This window comes from Eleginops maclovinus, chromosome 9, assembly GCF_036324505.1.
Source record: "Eleginops maclovinus isolate JMC-PN-2008 ecotype Puerto Natales chromosome 9, JC_Emac_rtc_rv5, whole genome shotgun sequence".
Taxonomy (NCBI): domain Eukaryota; kingdom Metazoa; phylum Chordata; class Actinopteri; order Perciformes; family Eleginopidae; genus Eleginops; species Eleginops maclovinus.
In genome coordinates this window covers 24,051,293-24,070,840 of record NC_086357.1, presented here as the reverse complement: position 1 = coordinate 24,070,840, position 19,548 = coordinate 24,051,293, and the positions used below count along the sequence as shown (strand labels likewise).

The following is a 19,548-nucleotide window of genomic DNA, read 5'->3' as shown; positions in this document are numbered from 1 at the left end:
TTCATTTCCATGTGCTTCTACAATTCAGTTGTTCATGCTTTCATTACGTTTGATTGGGTTTATACAGCATTGAACATAGCTGGACACAGATCAGGGTCCAAAGTCCTTTTGTTTTATGGGTCCATGGAGTTTTTATGTATTTTAGGTTTAAATCATGTACAAAAAAACCTTTTGAATGTTCACAATTGTTAACTCTGGCGGATAAAATCATGACTTTACTCACATTTGGCATATTGATGGTTGTTAATTAGAAGACCTGAGCCAATCCAAAATGTTTTTAGGACACAAGCTATGCTTCTCAGCTACCTCTACACTCAATGAGGAAATAAAGGTAGGTGAAGGTATTCATGCAGATATCTGAAGACTGAAGCCTGAAGCCTTCACCTGCGTTTTTTCGTGAATGACCCAGGTTCATCCGGCTTGGCAGGGGTTAAATTTTGATTTAACCAGGAAGGAGCTGATTGAGATTAAAAATCTATTTTTAAGACAGTCCTGGCCCAAGATAGGTAACCAGCACAGTTACAGACACATTTAAAACACATAGTCACAACACAGTCATACCACAATTTTAGGCATAGCATACAGACACAGCGGCCTGCCTTGAATCTGTTTAGTGAAACCAGTTCTCTGAGTTTCAGCTCATTTTGCAGCTGGTTCCAAGCCACGGGAGCAGCATAACTAAATGCCCTCTTCCCAAGTTCGGTACGGACTTTTGGTACAGCTAAAATAAATAAGTCCTCGGAGCGTAGCTGATAGGATCCTGTGACTTTTCGGTTTAATATTTCACAAGTAATCTAAAGTGGGGTGGGATGAAATTGTTAAAGAGAGGGGAGGTGGAGGAGGAGTGCTTCATCATTGCTCTGATGAGAGAGGATAACGTGAGTGTTTCATGACGATGTTCGGCCCGAGAGGGGTCGAGATGGGAGTGAGCGGTTAATGCAGATAACTTATCACTGGAAGGGCCATTAACCGCTCCGTATCCCAACCTGCACAGGAAACACAGAGTGACAGGGAGATATTTCCTCCCTTCCTCACTACTGGTATCCCTCTGCATTCACTTTCTAAGTCTTTCCTGCCAGTAATTTACTCAATGTGGCATATTTTTCCTTTATTCTGCTCTTTGAGGTCCTTTTTGATATACTTAACTTGTGAGACAGGGATAAAAAGTAAAAACATTGTGCTCCTAGAGACACCCACTTTACTAGGAACTACTGCAGTGGGAATTTTGAGTATTTAGCCATGTGTTCATATGTCTGTGAATAGATTTTGCGCACCAAAAGCATCACAAACATGCACGATGGTGTCACAAAACTTTACAAATGTGTAGTTGAGATAAAAATAAGGTTAAGTGCAAGGGGGAAGTAAGAAAGAAAGGGGTTAAAAGTGTCAAAGGAGACATTGGTGTGACAAGGCTTCATACTTTGTGATCTCATCGCAAGAGGATCTATAGTTTTTGTTTGTTTCTATCAGATATCTACAACGACCCTAGAGAGCTGGGAGCGGAGCGCTTGTTGATGTGTATTATCTCCTGTGAGCTAGTTAGCCAACCTAGTATTTCAAACTTTACAGAAAAAACACTTATATGGAACAGACTTACTCTCCCAACAGTTAAAATTTGGCCAACTTTATAATCTCAGAACGTCACAAAGCGCTCCTGTCTCAGCTGTGTGCATCACTTATTGGTGTCCCCTGGTTTCCGTTTTGTCTGTGGGTTGATTTTGTGGCCAGCAAAGTGTCACAGCCGTGCCAGACCATGCACAAAAAATGTATCTTCAGTTTTGAAAATGGGCAAGGGGGTCGAAGGGGTCACTGGCCCCTCAGGAGAACGTCTAATGTGCTCCCATTGAAGATGGTCTGGAGTTTATGTCTGTGATGAAGTATTGAAAAGCATTACCCTGTTCTGCACCCCTTCGCTTTGAGGCCCATCACAGATTTCTCTGTAATAGGATGAGGATTGAACAATAGGAGAGCGTTAGAGGTGTTAAAGGCCTTTGGATTAGGTCTTGTTTATCAAAAAACACCTGCTATTTAACGACCCTGTAAGTTCACACACACACACACACACACACACACACACACACACACACACACACACACACACACACACACACACACACACACACACACACACACACACACAAACCTGCTATCGATCACCAGGCTACAGAACCTGGCACCGCAGTCAGGCGTCTGATTGCTCTAGCATGTGCTGGGGAATGTTAATACATGTTATTATGACATGAGGAGTAGGGGAGAGCTGGTATGATTTAAAGCGCTCAGATAGGAGACCACTGTAGCCGCGACTGCAGGTGAAGCAGTGTCTAACAAGCTCTTCACAGCCCCAGAGAGAAAGAGAGGGATATACAGGAAAGGGGGGATATGTTTCTTTTGTCAGGGCCTAATAACTACAGGTGTGTCTGAAGTTGTGCATACTTTCTCTTACTTTGTGTCTTCGGTGTAAATGGTGTGGATCTTCTCAGCTGAGTGGTGAGTTGAGGTTACATGGTGTGTTAGGTTTAATGAGACTTGAGGATCAGTGAGAGAGGTTGACACAGCTTAATTGACTTATGAGGAGGGCTTTCGAGTAAATCTGTATTCAAGGGTGCAGATGGAGCAAGAGCTACTGCACGTCTGTGTGTGTGTGTGTGTGTGTGTGTGTGTGTGTGTGTGTGTGTGTGTGTGTGTGTGTGTGTGTGTGTGTGTGTGTGTGTGTGTGTGTGTGTGTGTGTGTGTGTGTGTGTGTGCTATATATTGAATGGCCTTTTGACAGTTAGCAGAGCAGGGTGTGAAAATGAGGAGGCGATCGCTAAAGGAGCAGAGGCTATGTTAGGAAAAGTTAGAGGAGGTCAGATGGCGTATTTACGGCCGAGTCCGGAGCTATTAAAGTGCCAGACTATCGAGTAACTTGAGGCTTACTTGAGGGATTAACATGGCAACGTGTATTTTGGTGGAATTGATGTGCAATCCTAAAGGTTTGAAGTGACGAAGTGGGTATGAGAGGGTTGCCAACTTAAATCGAGGGTCTGACAGATTTGGGGATTTTGAATACCCCTGCAGATGATTTTGGACTAAAGCTGCAAATAGTTGGTATTTTCTGTGATTATTTTATTAGGTCAGAAACCTCACCCTCCCTTCTTTTCGGACTGAAAACGATTCCCTTTCACTTCCATATTTTCTTGACAGAATGAAACATTAACACTAAACCCCCTGCACCAGGTTGACCCTGTGAAAATGAATACTCAAGAGAGAGTAGGGTTTAATGAGATACCAAAGGGGCCAAGATTTTTCATGTGGTCGTTGAGGCATCACTGAGTGATTCATTTCTTACTGGGATTTTGCTGAAAGACATGGCAGACAAACTGGACCCAGGCTAACTGAAAGAATGTAGATGTTGTCAGATTGGGCAGAGGTTAAAGATACAACTTGAGATAATACAGGCAACTGTTTTTGTTGCAGACACAAAGAGAAAGGAAACCCTTCACACACCAATTCTGTTTCATTTCCTGTATGAATCTACATGGACATGAAGAGGTTTCGACTCTTAATGGTTCAAACGTTTAACATTGAAGTCTACAAAGGCTGACTTTTTTTTTTCATGTCCAAAACAGTGGTGTGTAAGTGGATAAAATTTTAAAAAATAGCATTTAAAAAGAAACAAAAAAACATATCTACTTAGGACAAAAAAGTAGAGAAAATATAAACAAAATATAAAGCAGGATATTAAACGTAAAGTATTCCTTTTTAATTATTTTCTGCAGATTCATTTTACCCAGCTGCTGCAAAAATAAGAAATGTTCGTACTTACACTTCATGTGTGTCTGCGTGTGACATCGATATGTTATGCCTTTACATAATAAAGAAAACAGATTTGGCGTGCATAAAAGCTGCAAGACATTTACCACCAGTTGTTTTTTGATTATCTGAAACTTTATAAGTGGGAAAATATGGGAGATAAAAACAAGAATTCTGGGATTGTTTGGCAAAGTACGATAATGGCATCAGATCATTTATATTATGCTTGGCAAGCAGATCAAACTCACTTTATGGTTTTTATGTTCCCCATTTGTGTGATAATGAAGCTGCAATAGTTCTGACTGTCATAACTAAGAGAAACGTTTTTATTTAGGTTTTAAACTTGAAGGAAACATTTCTGCGAATCAGAGCTTTTATAACCAACCTGTGAGGTGTCATGGTTGAAGATGATGGAGCTGAGGTCTCCACAGTTGTAGTGGGTGATGAGGTCCTCGGTGGTGTAGGAGCCCTGCAGGCTGCCTGCTCGGACGCCCTCGTGCTGCAGGAGTGTCTGGTTCAAAGCAAACAGCACCTGCAGAGAGAGAGAGAGAGAGAGATGGAAAAACAGGAAGAGCTGTTACTTTCTGCATCTGAAAAACTCTCTGGGCTAAATGAGAGGAATTTGCCATCAAGTGGGAGAAATTCTGCAAGCGTGGCCAGTGTTCCTCTGTTAAAATATGATCTGACCTTAACGTACAATGAGACCGTTATTCCAGAGTGTCGGGCGAAATATAAGTTGTTTTGCAGCGTTTTCATTTCTTTCAGGATATTTTCATACACTTTCCATACAGGCTGACTGCAGGTAAAATCAGACCACAAGAGACATGGCAAAACTCCACTTGCTTCTAAAGGAAAAGGAGAAAGAAAGGGAGGGCTGAGGAGAGAGAGTGAGGGGCCCTTTTAAAAATAACCCTTTTTTCTCTTTCACCGGGGCCGGGTTGCTGTAAATTTACAGCAGCCATTAAAATAAAAGTAAATCCTCTTTAGAGAGAATTTATAGTGTGCAGCCGCCAGCCAGCCCAACAACTCCACAGCTGTCCCAGACACCGGGGGCTAACGCCCGCCCTCTGCAATCCCACGCCACCTCTCACTGGCCTGGCGACTGGGACCGAGCTGTCAATCACAGTTATGCTCTCTTACAGGAACCCGAGGTGTGTTACAGGAGATTTGGTTCTTTCTGTGTACCGCAGATTTCACACAGTTCTTACATTGCAGCTAGTCAGGCAGTTCCAGTGATTACAACAAGTGATTCAGCTCATCATATCATAAAACAACAACCATGTCTATGATCCTAATTACCGAAAAAGCCCGACTAGAGCTTTGGAAAATACTGCGGGGAGAACGTCAGCATACAGGCTCAGATGATTTGTGGAGCAGCTTAAGGCCGATACAGCTGCACAAATGATTGAGCCCCATGTCAAAAGTCTGGGTCGTAATTCACACAATTAGTTATGTTTTTCGCAATCATAAATGCCTATACAGTACATATTGCATGTTTCACCTCCAGGTAACCCCTTACGCTGGGATAATCACGACCGAGCCTTAAGCTCAACCTCGTGACGCTCTCTCTCGGTCTCTCTGAGGTCATTCTGTTTGCTTACCAGTCTTGTGGGCTCCCTTTTTTGCTTTGGTTTGCTTCTATTCCATAATGCAAAGAGACAAGTGATGAGCTAATGGCACATATAACTCTGCTATAACCCTCTTCTCTTTTCTCCATGTTCACTTCAGAACAGTGTCTATCCTCTTCTCATCTCTCTGCCAGCGCCCGGTCCCAGCCTTACCCTCCTACTGTACGTCTAAGACCTTTCTCTGATCATATTTATCCATTTTGACGTGTATCATCGACTACATTTCTTTGCTCTCTAGCCATGCCAGAGGTGAATAATCCAGAAATGTTCTTTAAAAAACTGGGACCATTTTAATCCTGGAAAAAAACACTCAAATCTTTACCAGACTTCTTGGACCCTGAAGCCCTCTTGCTGTATGAGTAAAGACGCTTGAAGAAGCTAAGCCACCTTTAAAGCCCCTGAGGTGCCGCTAGGTTTACGTAATTTACACACTGTACCTTGTCTGATAAGTCAGATACAAGAGTTTAAACATTAACACTCTTTTTCTCCACTGTTAATAATGCCTATTAATCTCAAGCTTTCTGTCAGCACACAAAACATCACTCCAAGAAACACAATAACTTAGCCTCGGCTGCCAAGCTTTACCTCAGTGTCTGTGTGTGTGTGTGTGTGTGTGTGTGTGTGTGTGTGTGTGTGTGTGTGTGTGTGTGTGTGTGTGTGTGTGTGTGTGTGTGTGTGTGTGTGTGTGTGTGTGTGTGTGTGTGTGTGTGTGTGTGTGTGTGTGTGTGTGTGTGTGTGCATGTATGTGTATGTGTGTTTCTTACTTGTATCATGAGCGCTAATTGGCTCCTACAACACTATACCTTATCTATATTTCTATTGCCATCCCACAAAATGTTCTTCTTTAGCTCTAAACTTAAGATCATATTGAGGTGTGATGCTAGGCCTCGATGCTAATACCTTCTGCCTGGTGGCTAACTAGCTACAGTAGCTCATTCTGCTCCTTTAGATATTGATTCTGTGCCAGTTAATTGTCATGACCCAAAGTCCTTGACCCACAGGACTCTCTGCCACGTCTCAAAAGTGTTTCCAAGAGAAACACCAGTCGAGGGTAGTGGGCTGGCAGAGCACACACACCTGTCAGGCTGTTTGTAAGGCTGCCAGCTCCGGTGGTTTCCCTTAACATGGCAAACAGAAGCAGACATGAGAGACGAGAGGCTGCAGTGAGGGATGCATGGTAAGAAACGGAGGGATCTGTGGGTGTGTTTTGGTCGGTTGTGTTGTTAAGGGAGTTGTTATTTCAATATTGTCCGTCTCCCGGGTGGAGAACATCTCTGCAGCTGTAACCATGGCGCCTGCGTTTGTGCTGGACTGAATGAAAGAGCATGTCAATCACGGCAGGAGGCTGAGGAAAGAGAGAGGGGAAAATGCAAACATTTGCGGTGTGTGTGTGTGTGTGTGCTCACGTGTACGCGCATACATGTGAATATGTGTGTGCCGCTGGCTGTCAAAGTGGGTGTTCTCATGCTGAAGTGGTCCACTCACTCTGACAGACGGGCTCTTTTTAGAGCCAGGCCTTTTCAAAGTAACTAACATTGACTCTGCTCACCACACAGTTCACCACTGCAGGTCTCTCTTTTTCCTTTTTTTTCTCCCCCTCGTCTGATCTATGCGTGAGAAACTCTCATTGTAATTAATGAAAGCTTTATAAGAACAAAGCTGGAAGGAGCAGAGCATGCGGATGGTCTTGGAACCTGTGATCTGAGCGCAGCACTCCAAAAATTCATTATCGAGGGTTGGAGAGAGAGCAGAAAAAAAAGGGGCTGGGCAGAAGCGGGAGCGACATGAAAAAAGAAATCAGAGAGATCTTTCATGTTTCATAACATGTCATTTATCGACATGTGTGTGCATTGCAGCAATTGACCTTGAAGTGCGTTAAATCCTGGCGGTATGCTAGCAATAGTGTTAGCTTGTTTGAAGGTTTTTACGGGTCTGAAGCATGAGTAGGTGCCGATTACAAGGCGCTGGAACCTATAGAGCTCAATTTCGACGAATACATCACTCCCCTTTTAAAATACCTCCTTAAATCTGAATCGGGGAACTTGAGTGATGGATTGTGCTAAAGGGCTTTGGGCTGCTAAACAACAGAAGGAAGTGTCAAACTTTGGAGGCCAAAAAAGTGAACTCTGGTAAAGAGGAGAACATATAATAACCAGGAATATATTTTACCCTACAGTCAGTAAAAGCTAATGAAAAGTGCACATCGTTCACAGCAGCAGTAAATGCATCATCCAGTCGATCACATCCACTTTCCCTGAGCCACACTTCATTGCTCTATCAATTACTCACTTCTTCTCTCTGTTGTAAAACAATAACACACTATTCCACTACACACCGATGGAGGGGAGAACAGAGAAAGGAGGGAGTTATTGGAGGAAGACAGAGAGCGGAGAACAAAAGCCAGAGAGAGTTGAAAGTGTGAAAGAATGGTAGAAGACAAACAAAGCCTTGTTCTCAATGAGAGGGGGCATGTGTTGTGCAGATGGAGGTGATTCTTCTACATTTGTGTAGTGCAGACTTTGGGTAATGACGTGTACACAGGGCATGAGTTCAGACCTGGCATGGGCACTGGGTACAACCTGGCAGTCAGGTGCATGAGAGCACGGGGGTGCGTGTTAGCGTCCAGCGGGAGATCATCTTCTTTTATTTACCCCAGCTTTACTTAGTCTGTTTCTCTCTGTAGATCTCTTCTTGTTTTGACAACTCAATAGTTGTCTTCTCAGATGTTAATTGTCATGAAAGTTATCAATCCCAGATTTATTGGCTACCACTACATGAAATAACATGGACTTTGTTATACTGTAACTGTCAACTTGCAACAACCCACCTGATTTGTGAAATGCTTGTGTGTTTTTGAGACTCACATGTGAGTTTGGATCAGTTCCACTAAAAGCTGGTATTCTTCTCTAAGCTTCTGTGTTTGTTCATGTAAATAGCTAATAGAAATCCTAAAATGTATAACCTGAAAACCTTAACCTCATGGACAGCAGTGCTTTTTGCCTAATTCTATATTCAGAATGCTAACATGCTCCTAATGAAAATGCTGATATTTTGAGCTTTAGCATGTAACGTTGGCTAAGTAATTAGCACTAAACACAAAGTAGAGCTGACACTGATGGGAATCTCCTTATTTTTGTAAGCATTTGGTCATAGAAGACCTTGATCTCATAGTCAATTTATGAATCACCAAATTCAGTATGACTTCTGCTCTGTGCACCATAAATATCTGCACAACATTTAACGCCATTTCTGTGAAATAGTTTTAGACCGAAATGGTAAATAATGGCATGCTGCGGTAGTGAAACTCCAAAATGCCTTGCAACCCAAAAAGCATTTTCCTCTTAGACGGCCATTATAACAGAGACATCTGTAAAACTGTTGACAGGACATGCAGAACAGCAAACACAGCCAGTTATTACTGTAAGTATTATGGATATTTAAACCATGAGGGTTTAACATTTGCAACATTTGGCAAAATCTAGAGTGGTTGTTTTTTTGGTGCGCATGTCATCACCATGGTTTCTAAAAATATAGAGTGAGTAAAGCGTTGGTATTTGGTTTTATCCTTCCTCTCTCCATTATCAAACCAAGCATATGTTGAGCAGGAGGAAGAGAGACACGCAGCAACATTATCTTCGTGACAGAAAGCACATTTCCTTCTGTGTCTGGTTAATGGGAAGTTTGGCTTTCATTTCCAAAACAGGAGATGAAATAGAAGCCTAAAATCTGGTGCTATGATAATGGTTTTTACTGATAACCCCTCCATAAGTCATCAGCTGGTTTCTTTAAAACGTTGTGGCATCCTTGAATACAGACCATTCAAAGAGGATGGGAGTGCAGCCCTTTCTCCGTCTTTATGTCTGGTCATTTAATCCGCCCCTGATAAAGACAACAGTACAAACAGATTGAGGGTGGTGCGTTCCCCTCCAGCGCTCTCGTCTCCCTGAAAGCCGCTTGTGTTTCATCGCCTGAGAAAGAGAAGATCTGGACCCCTGACCCAGGACACGCACTGCTGGGTTCCTCTGTGCCGAGCCAGCTTCCGCCACCCCCCCCCCCACCGCCATAGGCTCCAGCTCGAGGCCAGAAGAGGGGATTGGGTTCACACAGCACCCTGGGGTGACTGAAAGGAAGGAGGATGGGGAGTTGAAATAACATCCAGGGCATCCCAAGAATAGGAGAAGTGCGAGAGCTCATCCCTGTTCCCCACAGAGCAGGGAAAGGCTGGGTACCAATCTGTGTTAGCTGACTTTCCTTCATGGAAACAGGGTTACAGGGCTGAGATCATCTTTCCTATTCCAACAAAACAGATTCTAAATGAATAAAAAAGGTAAATCAAAGCTTCACCTTGTTCAAACGGTTCAATTAGCAGTGGATAAAACGACTGTATACTAGCATTAGCTATTTATCAAAGCAATTATCACCAAACACTTCCTTTGGCGAGCGTTTTAGAGTTTTATAGCTTATTCTTTTGGATTTAAAGAGGCCCAATCATGATTGCGTGGGTTTTTCCATATCCTGTAGTGGGTTTGTGTGCATGTAAATGTTATGTACAGGCTAAAATCCCAAAGCTTACAAAAAGGGAAACCCTCTTCCCTTCATGGAAACAGGGTTAAGGTTAAGGACTTCATAAAAACCATTAGAGACTACATAAAAAACACTCTTCTGTCCATTTTCTTTAACCTGCACTACCTCAGTATGACTTCTTGTTTGAATACATGGAGCATTGGCGGCGGTATTTTAAAAGACGTCTGTTTTCCGACCTGTTAGCCCATTTCTGCTCTAAAAAGCACCTTGAATACATTAGGCGGTAAGACGGTGTCACACAAGACCACATCAAAGTTGTCTTGACAGTCTCACATGATAGCTCCACTGTTGTCTCCTACAGTTTTATCAACAAAATCCTTTCAACTTTTTCCTTCCCTACGTCTCTCCGAGGGAATCATGTGACCTGTTTTAAAGGCTACGTTCGAGCATAAAAATGCCTCAAACCCGACCTGCAGCGTCAGAGCGTTGCCAAAATAGTTTTTACAGCCTTTCGGCGCCTTCTGCATGTATCGTTTGCTTGTTTGAAGGTACGCAGCACTTTCAACTCATCACATCTGGCATGAGCTACGGCAAGCCAGACGCCTGCTTTCTTCCAAATCTTTATCCCGGTTAATACCCACTATACACACAGATGCACGCTCACATATCGGCACACACGCTAATAATTACACACGCCACATTCCACTACCTGTAAACAAACCACATATTGCAGACATATCACATACTTTAATTTCCATTTGGAAAGCAACAGTTTGGAATATTGTTTCTCTCTTCTTCTCTGCCTTTTCTTTCTCTCATTCCTCCTCTTTCTTTCTGTCTCTCACCCTGCCTGGTCTACCTCCTGTCTCAGCGTAGGAAATCCAGGGATTACCACAGGGACAATCCCAGTGGCAGAGGCCTGCTGCTACCAGCTTCCACCCAAAGCCCCCTATTCTTTCCCCTCCTTCTTCCTTCCGTCCTCTCTTATTTCCTCTCCGAGGCAGGGGGTGAATGTCTAATGACGGGAGATATCCAGCTCTCAGCTTGGAGTAATAAAGAACTTCTAAAATAAACCAACTCCTCTTTTTCTTACCCTTCTTTCCTCTGACCCTTTCTTCCACCTCCACTACTACCTTCCAGAGGTGGAGAAAGTATTCAGATGTTGTACATAAGTAAAGGTAGAAGTAACACAGTGTAAAAGTACTCAAGTCCTTCAAAATGTCCCTCAAGTAAAAATGATTAGCATCAAAATATACCTATTTACAAAAATGTAAATACTCAATTAAAGTAGAAGTCCGTAAAATGTATACTTCAGTTCAGTACTTAGTTGCTTTAAACCACTGCTATCTCCTTTCCTTTCATTCTTTGCTTGTCTATCTTCTTTTCTTCAATAAAACAGACATATAGGCACCCTTACACACATACTGTAAATGCCCCTGCAGTCCCCAGAGCCTCCTCCTGTCTCTCCTCTTATTAAAAGTCTCAGTGAATAGTGGGGGGGGGTGGGTGTCACTCCTACATTTGTCCACAAACACACCCCTGCTGTTTGACTTGGCAGCGCTGCCGCTGTGCCGGTCATCCCAGCTTTCCTGCCTCCTCAGAAAACACAGAAAATAATAAAGTATCACTTGATCCCGGCTGAAAAAGCACACAGCTGGTCCTTCAACATGAATGCCCACAAGCAGTGCTGGGAAATGTTTGAAGGAAATTGTGCTAATTTCTGTTTTGGTACAACATCACCAAGGGGTCATATCTGTTGAACAGGAACAAAAGCGTGTGTAAATCTCAAGACAACATGTCAGAACATTACGGTGTTTGCATATCTGGCTGCTAACACTTTTCTCCTGATGAGATAATGAAGTATGACTAAACTGGACTAGATCAAAACATATACAGTGGGTAAATGTGACAGAAGTGGAAAATCTGTCAGATAGCAACTAAAACATTAACAGTGAATTAAATGACTGTATATTGGTATACGTCATTAGAAACCCCCCAAAAAACCCTTGCCCGTCTGAGTGTCTTACTGTCTTTTAGCTCATTGTTTTGGTTTTACATCAATACACTTTAATGATTGGGTTCATTCTCATTACTCTCTCCTACTTTGTTTCAAACAGGCCATTATTTTCGCCAAGAAATCTCAGCACAAACAGGGATAAACATGTCAAAACTATTTGGTAACAGGGTGGAGCCATTTAGAGGGTCAGATATTTCCCTCTGGAGTTGGTATTGACTAAAAAAGAGTTCAAAGTAGCTGAATATTGACTGAAAAATGACCTTAAATCAATGCTGATGTTTCTGTTTTTGCGAAAGATATTAGAAATTGTTAATAAACCAGTTTTATGAAGTGCAAATACGTCGGTGTTGAATGAAAGTTTACAGGCTATTGCACTACCCACAAGTTTCCAAAGGAATCAATTTAAATAGCAATATATTTAATTACATTTTCTTAAAAACAGGCGCGTTATTGCCTCTTTTACTACGTGTTAGAAGTGCTGCCTGTTCTTTAGATATTAGAGTCTTTAAAGTGATTCCCTTTGAATCCCTGAAAACTCCATGTGTTAAGTATCATTTCCATCATCCTTTATGGCGTGATCTGCTTTCCTTCTCTGGGATCACTGATGTAAATAAACAGCGCTTGAGCAAAAATGTGCATTGAATGAAATGACTTCACCCGCTATCAGATTACTTCAGCTGCTTTAAGGAAAATACGATTAAAAGACTTGCTTGTATCTACACTAGATCAGATCCCTCTAACCTTATCTCCTTTTAAAGCTGATAGTCCACATCACGGCCCCCGCTAATCCCAACACATTTCACAGCGCGCTTTTTCTTCCGAGGGAAAACTCTCATTGAATTCCATGGGATTTATCCGGCTCCCATTATGATGTGTGATGCTATCCAAACCAGATGAGCTGGGGTCTTCTCCGCAGAAACAGCCGTGTGTGTTTAAAAAAAAAAAACCGCCCCGGCCCCTAACCAGGGTCCCACCACTCGCTCTTATCTCCCCCAGTCTGCTTTGGTTGGCCTAATGGCTTTAGACAAAATAATTCCCAAAGAGTGATTCGTCCGCATCTGAAGCATGAGCGCAGCACGTAATGTCCTGCATGAACATAGATTGGGTAATGGAAGAAAGAATGGATCCAGATTGGGAAACAGCAATTGTCCACAATGTATAAACTGGTTTAAGTGACTGGCGTCCTTGAAGAGCTTTCTGTGGGTGCGTGCAAGTCTAACACGCATGCCGCCTTCAATCCTCACACATCATTCTCATGACGTTTAAATGATGTAATGACTCTCAAAGAAATAACTTTTCAGTGAGTTTGTGTGAGTACCTTAGCAAGCAACCAATCGTTGTTTGCACTATTTAACAGGCATAATGTACAGAGAAGTGTATTTTTGTTGGGCGACCTGGAAATGTGCATCACAAAGGGATCCCTCGACAAAAAGCAATTGGATTTCCCCAATGGATTTTGGAATATTGCAGAAAATCTACTCTGTGGTAAATACACATTTATGATAGGTTGACGTTTTGTCAAGTGGCTTAATCTCAACATGTAGACATCCCATAATGATTTTTGAAGTGTAAATGCAATCCCCAGAAGTAAAAGCTAACATAAAGGCTATAAACAAACTAAATCATGGGTAAGCTAAAGGCAGACTCATGTCGGCGTGATGACATTTTGTAGGCTCTTTCAGTCAAAACCTTTAAATCTCTTCAGCTCGTGTAAACCACAGACCTTATTTCAGGCTTCTGACCACAAACACAATCAAAACACTGTTTAATTCAAGACGAGGGAAGTGGTCAAATTTCAAGTTATTTACTGGTTTTAGGACTCGGTTCTTCACCACTCTATTGGTGGACCAGTGTCACTACTGTAATGTAGCAGATCACAACAACATTTTATCTCAGATGGATATGAATCAAATGCTAACATCTGCATATTGTGAATGTGTGTTCTTGCCAAGGTGTAAAAAGTAAATTGAGGAGAAAAGGAGTGAAAAATAACTGAGACAACATGTGAGGAAAAGAGAAGTGACACAGTGGGGGTTTGGGAGGGTATAATGTTAAAGTATCATAAGAGACAAAAGGCCAGATGTTTACAGTTAAACAGGAGAGGAAGAGAGGCGGGAGCAGACCTATTGCCCCTCACTTCCTCCTCCTCTTCAGGTCTGGAGCCCAGCTGGGCAGGTTTGTCCTCCACCATCTCCCCACTTCATCCTCCCAAAGCCCTGTCCCCATCCCTCAAAAAACAAGTCATATATCTTCATCTTCCATCCATTCTCAAACCCTCAATCACCGGCCTTCCTCCCTTTCCCCACCCAGGCTGGGTGCTCTCAAAGACAAATCTCTAGATTATACAGTCCAGCAGTGAGCCCTTCATCTCCTTTCTTCCATTTGATGGCGGCTCTCCTTCCACCACTGTCACCGATCTCTGTTTATTTAGCTTTAATGTCCTTCCCCCTTCCTGTGCTCCACTTTGTACACACACACACACACACACACACACACACACACACACACACACACATTTGTCACTCACTGCATCTGTGCCTACGTGCATGCATGTGGATACGGTGTGTTTGTGTTTCCATATGTGTCTGTCTTCACCGCAGAGTTTGTCCAAATTGCACAGGGCTCTGACTGTCTAATAGACTGGAGCAGCAGCGGGATTGGACCCAACTTCCTCCCCTCTCCTTCATTCACAACACTTTCACACTCGATGCTCGGGCTAACGCGCGTAATCCCGCACAAGGCCACCATTTCACGCCATATCAGCAGGAAAATGTCAAATTTCATGCAAGTGTTTTTGGGCCTGAAGAAAAACAGAGACAGCCTGTAATATAAACGTTGAGACACAGAATGAACAAGCAGTAAAATGGTGTGAATAAACGTCAAATAAGAGTTTTCCAGTTGGGGAAAATCACACTTAGCGAGGGTCACGCTACTCGGCTGTTTCAAGACGTTCTGTCAGCACATTCACGAGGAAACAGAGTCGAAATTATCTCCTGGATGAGAACAAGCTGCCTTAGAGAGGAACACACAAACACACACAAATGTCTACAACCTTTCCAACCTTGCCTACCAAGGTTTGCCAGCACTTAACAACTGTTGGACCACCAGAGAAACTGCTGATGTGTTTGACAGATATAAAAAGTATTTTTACTGTAGGAAAATCTTTATTGGCTGCATCTTATTTTACAGTAATGAGAGGGAGATTAACCCCCCGCCAGGCCACATTCTGTCTGTTTGTGTATGACTGGTTCAGGAAATGATCGTTAGCCTCTGCCAAAAGAGGAGGAAAGCTCCTTATTTCCAAAGTTGTCTAAATGCTGTTTTCTTATCATGTCAGCTAGCTTCTGGTGAGCCTCTGATCAGCTTCATTTTGTTCAGAGATGGATTGTGTGTGCTTTGCTAGCTGTTAGTGGTGGAGAGTAAATGCCTCATATTTGTAGCCTGGCTTGCTGCCTGTTAACTCATTAAAATGTGGAAGACTTTGGAGTTGTTGGACACTCTATCAGGGTTAAGCTAAGGAGCTTTTGACTAGATAGTAAATGAATATACCTATGAAACAACTGCTGTCAAAGTGACGGATCCTTCTGTGCTCTAAAGATACAAACTCCTGCCATCTTTTACTCTGAGCATCTTTTAAACTTGCACTGAAACCCTGAAATTATTTAGAGCTGTATGTGAGAACAACAATGTAAATGAGTCATTCTGAGCAAGCATTAAATATACTTTACCTTGCCAGCATCTTAGGGTTAGGGTTGGGGTTACGTCCGAAAATCCGAATAATGTCCCATTGAGCCGCGTGAATGTGTAAATAGAGGCGTGTTGATTATGTTCCTACAGTATTCCGATGTGGTAAATAGAAACTACGCATGATAATTAACTTTGAGCGCTGTATGGTTTAAACAAAGCCATGGAAGTCCTGAGAAGGTTGATACAGTTAGGACGTCGGCCAAGAGGCTTCCAAAGGGTTTTTCTTAACTCCTGTTGTTCAGGAGTTTTGGCCTCAACACATGCTGCAATTTATAAACCCAACCTGTTCATACTGACAGCCGAGGCAGAGATGAGGCTTGTGCTGAAAACTAAACTGAGGAAGGATTGATATTTTTTTACGAGCAGCCCATAAATGACTCTACTTGCACCATCAAGAGGTGGAAGAAGGAAAGCTGGAGAAAGCAGTGATTTGTGTGTGTGAGAGATAGGGGAAATAGAAACAGTGTTTGTGTGTGTGGCCGTGCGGGGGGGAAGAAACAGGCCAAAGGTAGAGGCAGCCAACGTAGAGACAGAGCACAACAGACAAAAAAACAGACAGGAAAACTCGCAAGAGGCAGGGGAGGCAGTGATGGGAAACAACCCCCTCTTGGCTGCCAGTGGTTTGGAGGTGGAAGGCAGCATCAGCAGCATGTGGGGGGGGGGTGGGGGGGAGTTACAGCAACACTGGCTGTAGATTAGTAGCTCTTCTTCTCGCTGGCCTTGAATGTGAGCGGCGCTGGCTGTCGCTTCAGAGACGAGGCATTTAACTGCCCTCATAAGACTCTCATTATTTCATAAATCTGCTGTTTAGACGCTCAGCTCTGTTGAATTGAGCTCAGGCCAAGGCTTGGAGAATGTTTTTACAGTCTCCTTAATTTATTTACAACCTTCATTCATTTGTGTGTTTAGAAGAAAACGAGGTGGAGAGTGGGACTGTATGTAGAGAGATGTTGAAAGGCATTGATCTCGTTCCCGGTTTGCTTGTTTGCGTGATAGCAAAGTGTGTGTGTGTGTGTGTTTGTGTGTGTGTGCATGCACCATCCAGTAGATAAATAAAAGCACAGAGCCAGCAGGGGAATACATTCTGACCACGTCTGGTGCACACATGACTATATTCCATCATGAGTTAGTGGCACATATTTCTAGCACCAGTATTATTTTTGCTCTGTCACATTCCTGGCTCTTCCTTCGTCTCTGTGTTGTCTGTGTTATCAGGCTAACACATTCTTTTAAACGTCATAAATACCAGCCCAATTTTCGCAATACAACTAACTCAAACCACTTGAAAGGATACACGTTCAAGTAACGGTGCTCATTTTAAAATTCAGCTAATTGTGATTATTTTTGCTTGATTGCATAATTCGAGGGATTGATCATTCAGCATTAATATTCTCTTATGATTGTAAATATATTAATATGATCATGATGGGGGTTTTAAAAGAAATCTGTACCAAATTAATATGTTTCGTAGGCCAGGATTTTTCTGCAGCCCCACAATACTTCATTCAAAATGTAAAATAACTCATATTTAGTGTCCTGCATTTGGAATATTGCACTAGTCTATATTAGTAGATAGAATGTTGATTTATTGTGCAGTCCTACATGGTGTATTAGTATTCATTTTTTTAAAGACACACCAAAGTGAAAACTTCAAAATGCTGGAGAGAATGGGGTGAGCAGAAGGCAACCCATACTCATATATTTCCGTCATGTAAATCTATGAGAGGCTTCTGGGAAATACTATCTATCTAATACTATGCTGTGTGTTTCTAAAATACCAAACCCCACTTGGCTAAAACACTAGAAGACATCAAGTGTAAAGAGTCTTACTTATTTCTAGTCATAAGAGTAGCAATAATTAAACAAAATGAAAGAGGAAACATGGGAAAAATTAGGTAAAGTGCACAAAAACATTTCAAATGACCCGCCAGTTAGACGTGACAATTATCTGTTATCTGTTAAATACATCCTATAAATGGATGATCATCAAGATATACCGTACTCAAAAGCACACAAATAAATAAACACAGAAGTATTTCTTTTAAATGATCTTGTTTCCTTTGCGAGGCGCAGAAACACTCACACACACTTCCATATGCATCCAACCTCCAACCACCCAGGGTCCCCGGCCTGTAGCCTCCCAGGGAAAGTGCTTGGTATGTAGAAATCCAATATGATTAAGACTATGATTGCTGCCTCTAATAGTTTTAGCACCCGTACCCTCTATTAAGGAAAACATTGGGTTTGGACCACAGCTCAGCACAGGCTTCTGACAGAGGGGATCAGCCTGTGGGAAAGACCCACAATTCAGTAGTTCAAGTGTGTGTGAGTGTGTGTACAGTAGGTGTGAGTTGGACATATATGGGCGCATACATTAGTCTACATATGTGTGTGCTTTGCTTTGTTTCTTTGTGAGACTGTGTGTGTGTGTGTGTGTGTGTGTGTGTGTGTGTGTGTGTGTGTGTGTGTGTGTGTGTGTGTGTGTGTGTGTGTGTGTGTGTGTGTGTGTGTGTGTGTGTGTGTGTGTGTGAAAACCACACCGGCCCAAGGGCAGACTTGGTCAGCCTTAGTGACGGTTGCGGTGACTCTGACCAGCAGATCACAGGGTGGTGGATTTAAATGCGCCGCAAATCTTCAAACAGGCCACACGGAGGGAGAGGAATGCTCGAGCAGACAGGAGGAGTGCTGGATAAACAAGATTACGGCTTCTGAAGTTTGTCTTTACTGGAAGGAAAAGACTAAAACCTTTGGTTGAAACACCTAGCAGTAGAGGAAGCAGAGATCCGTACAGTGTTGGATATGTTTTTAACTGCTGTAGAGGAAAGATCAGGGTATTTTGATCATCATGTATGAGGTTGTGTTTTCTATGTTGCAGTAACAGGTTTCTAAGCCACAGTTTTTGTACATCAAAGTTTATAAAATGTAACTTTTATGCTGGGAATTGGATGGTTTTACTGATCCAAACATGAGTATATCCCTACTTTTCCACTTGAATTAAATGGATCCCCCATGTAATGTTACAATTTAAATGCAGGGTCAACCCGGACTTTAACTTTAAGACAAACAATGACTGTTACACTAAGAGTGCAGGATTGAAAGCTAACTCTGTTGACAGATGACGTTTCTGGAACACTGCAGCTCGTATTGTGTTGCAGAAAGAAAAACAGCTTTAGAAATGACGTTGCAGTTCCTTTTAGAGCATTTGTCTGGATGGAAATGATCAATAGTGCATCATTTCATCTGAGTTGAACATCACATCCTCCACCTTGACCCTCAACACCGGAGCCCCTCAGGGTTGTGTGCTCAGCCCTCTCCTCTACTCCCTGTTCACGCACGACTGCGTGGCCACACACAGCTCCAACACCATCATCAAGTTTGCTGACGACACGACCGTCATCGGCCTGATCACAGACGGCGACGAGACGGCGTACAGAGAGGAGGTCAGAGCCCTGACATCTTGGTGCCAGGACAACAACCTCCATCTCAACGTCAGCAAAACAAAGGAGCTGATTGTGGACTACAGGAAGAGGCAGAGAGAAGCACACACACCCATCACCATCGACGGGACTCCTGTGGAGAGAGTCAGCAGCTTCAGGTTCCTCGGGGTTAACATCAGTGAGGACCTGACATGGACACATCACACCAGGGTCATATCCAAGACGGCTCGACAGCGGCTCTTCTTCCTCCGCAGGCTGCGGAAGTTCAACATGGACTCCAGGATACTCTGCAACTTCTACAGGTGCACCATCGAGAGTATCCTGACTGGCTGCATCACCGCCTGGTATGGCAGTTGCACCGCCCTCAACCGTAAGACTCTACAGAGGGTGGTGAAAACTGCTC

The 19,548-nt window shown here is 42.9% G+C and overlaps 1 protein-coding gene across 1 annotated transcript in view; it reads right to left on the bottom strand.

Moving 5' to 3' along the window:
* The window catches only part of trabd2b (TraB domain containing 2B), a 73,073-nt gene that overhangs the window by 25,827 nt on the left and 27,698 nt on the right, over positions 1-19,548 (bottom strand). The window contains exon 3 of the mRNA XM_063890712.1: positions 4,178-4,324. Within this exon, the coding sequence (XP_063746782.1) occupies positions 4,178-4,324 (147 nt within the window). The remainder of the gene's footprint in view (positions 1-4,177; positions 4,325-19,548) is intronic.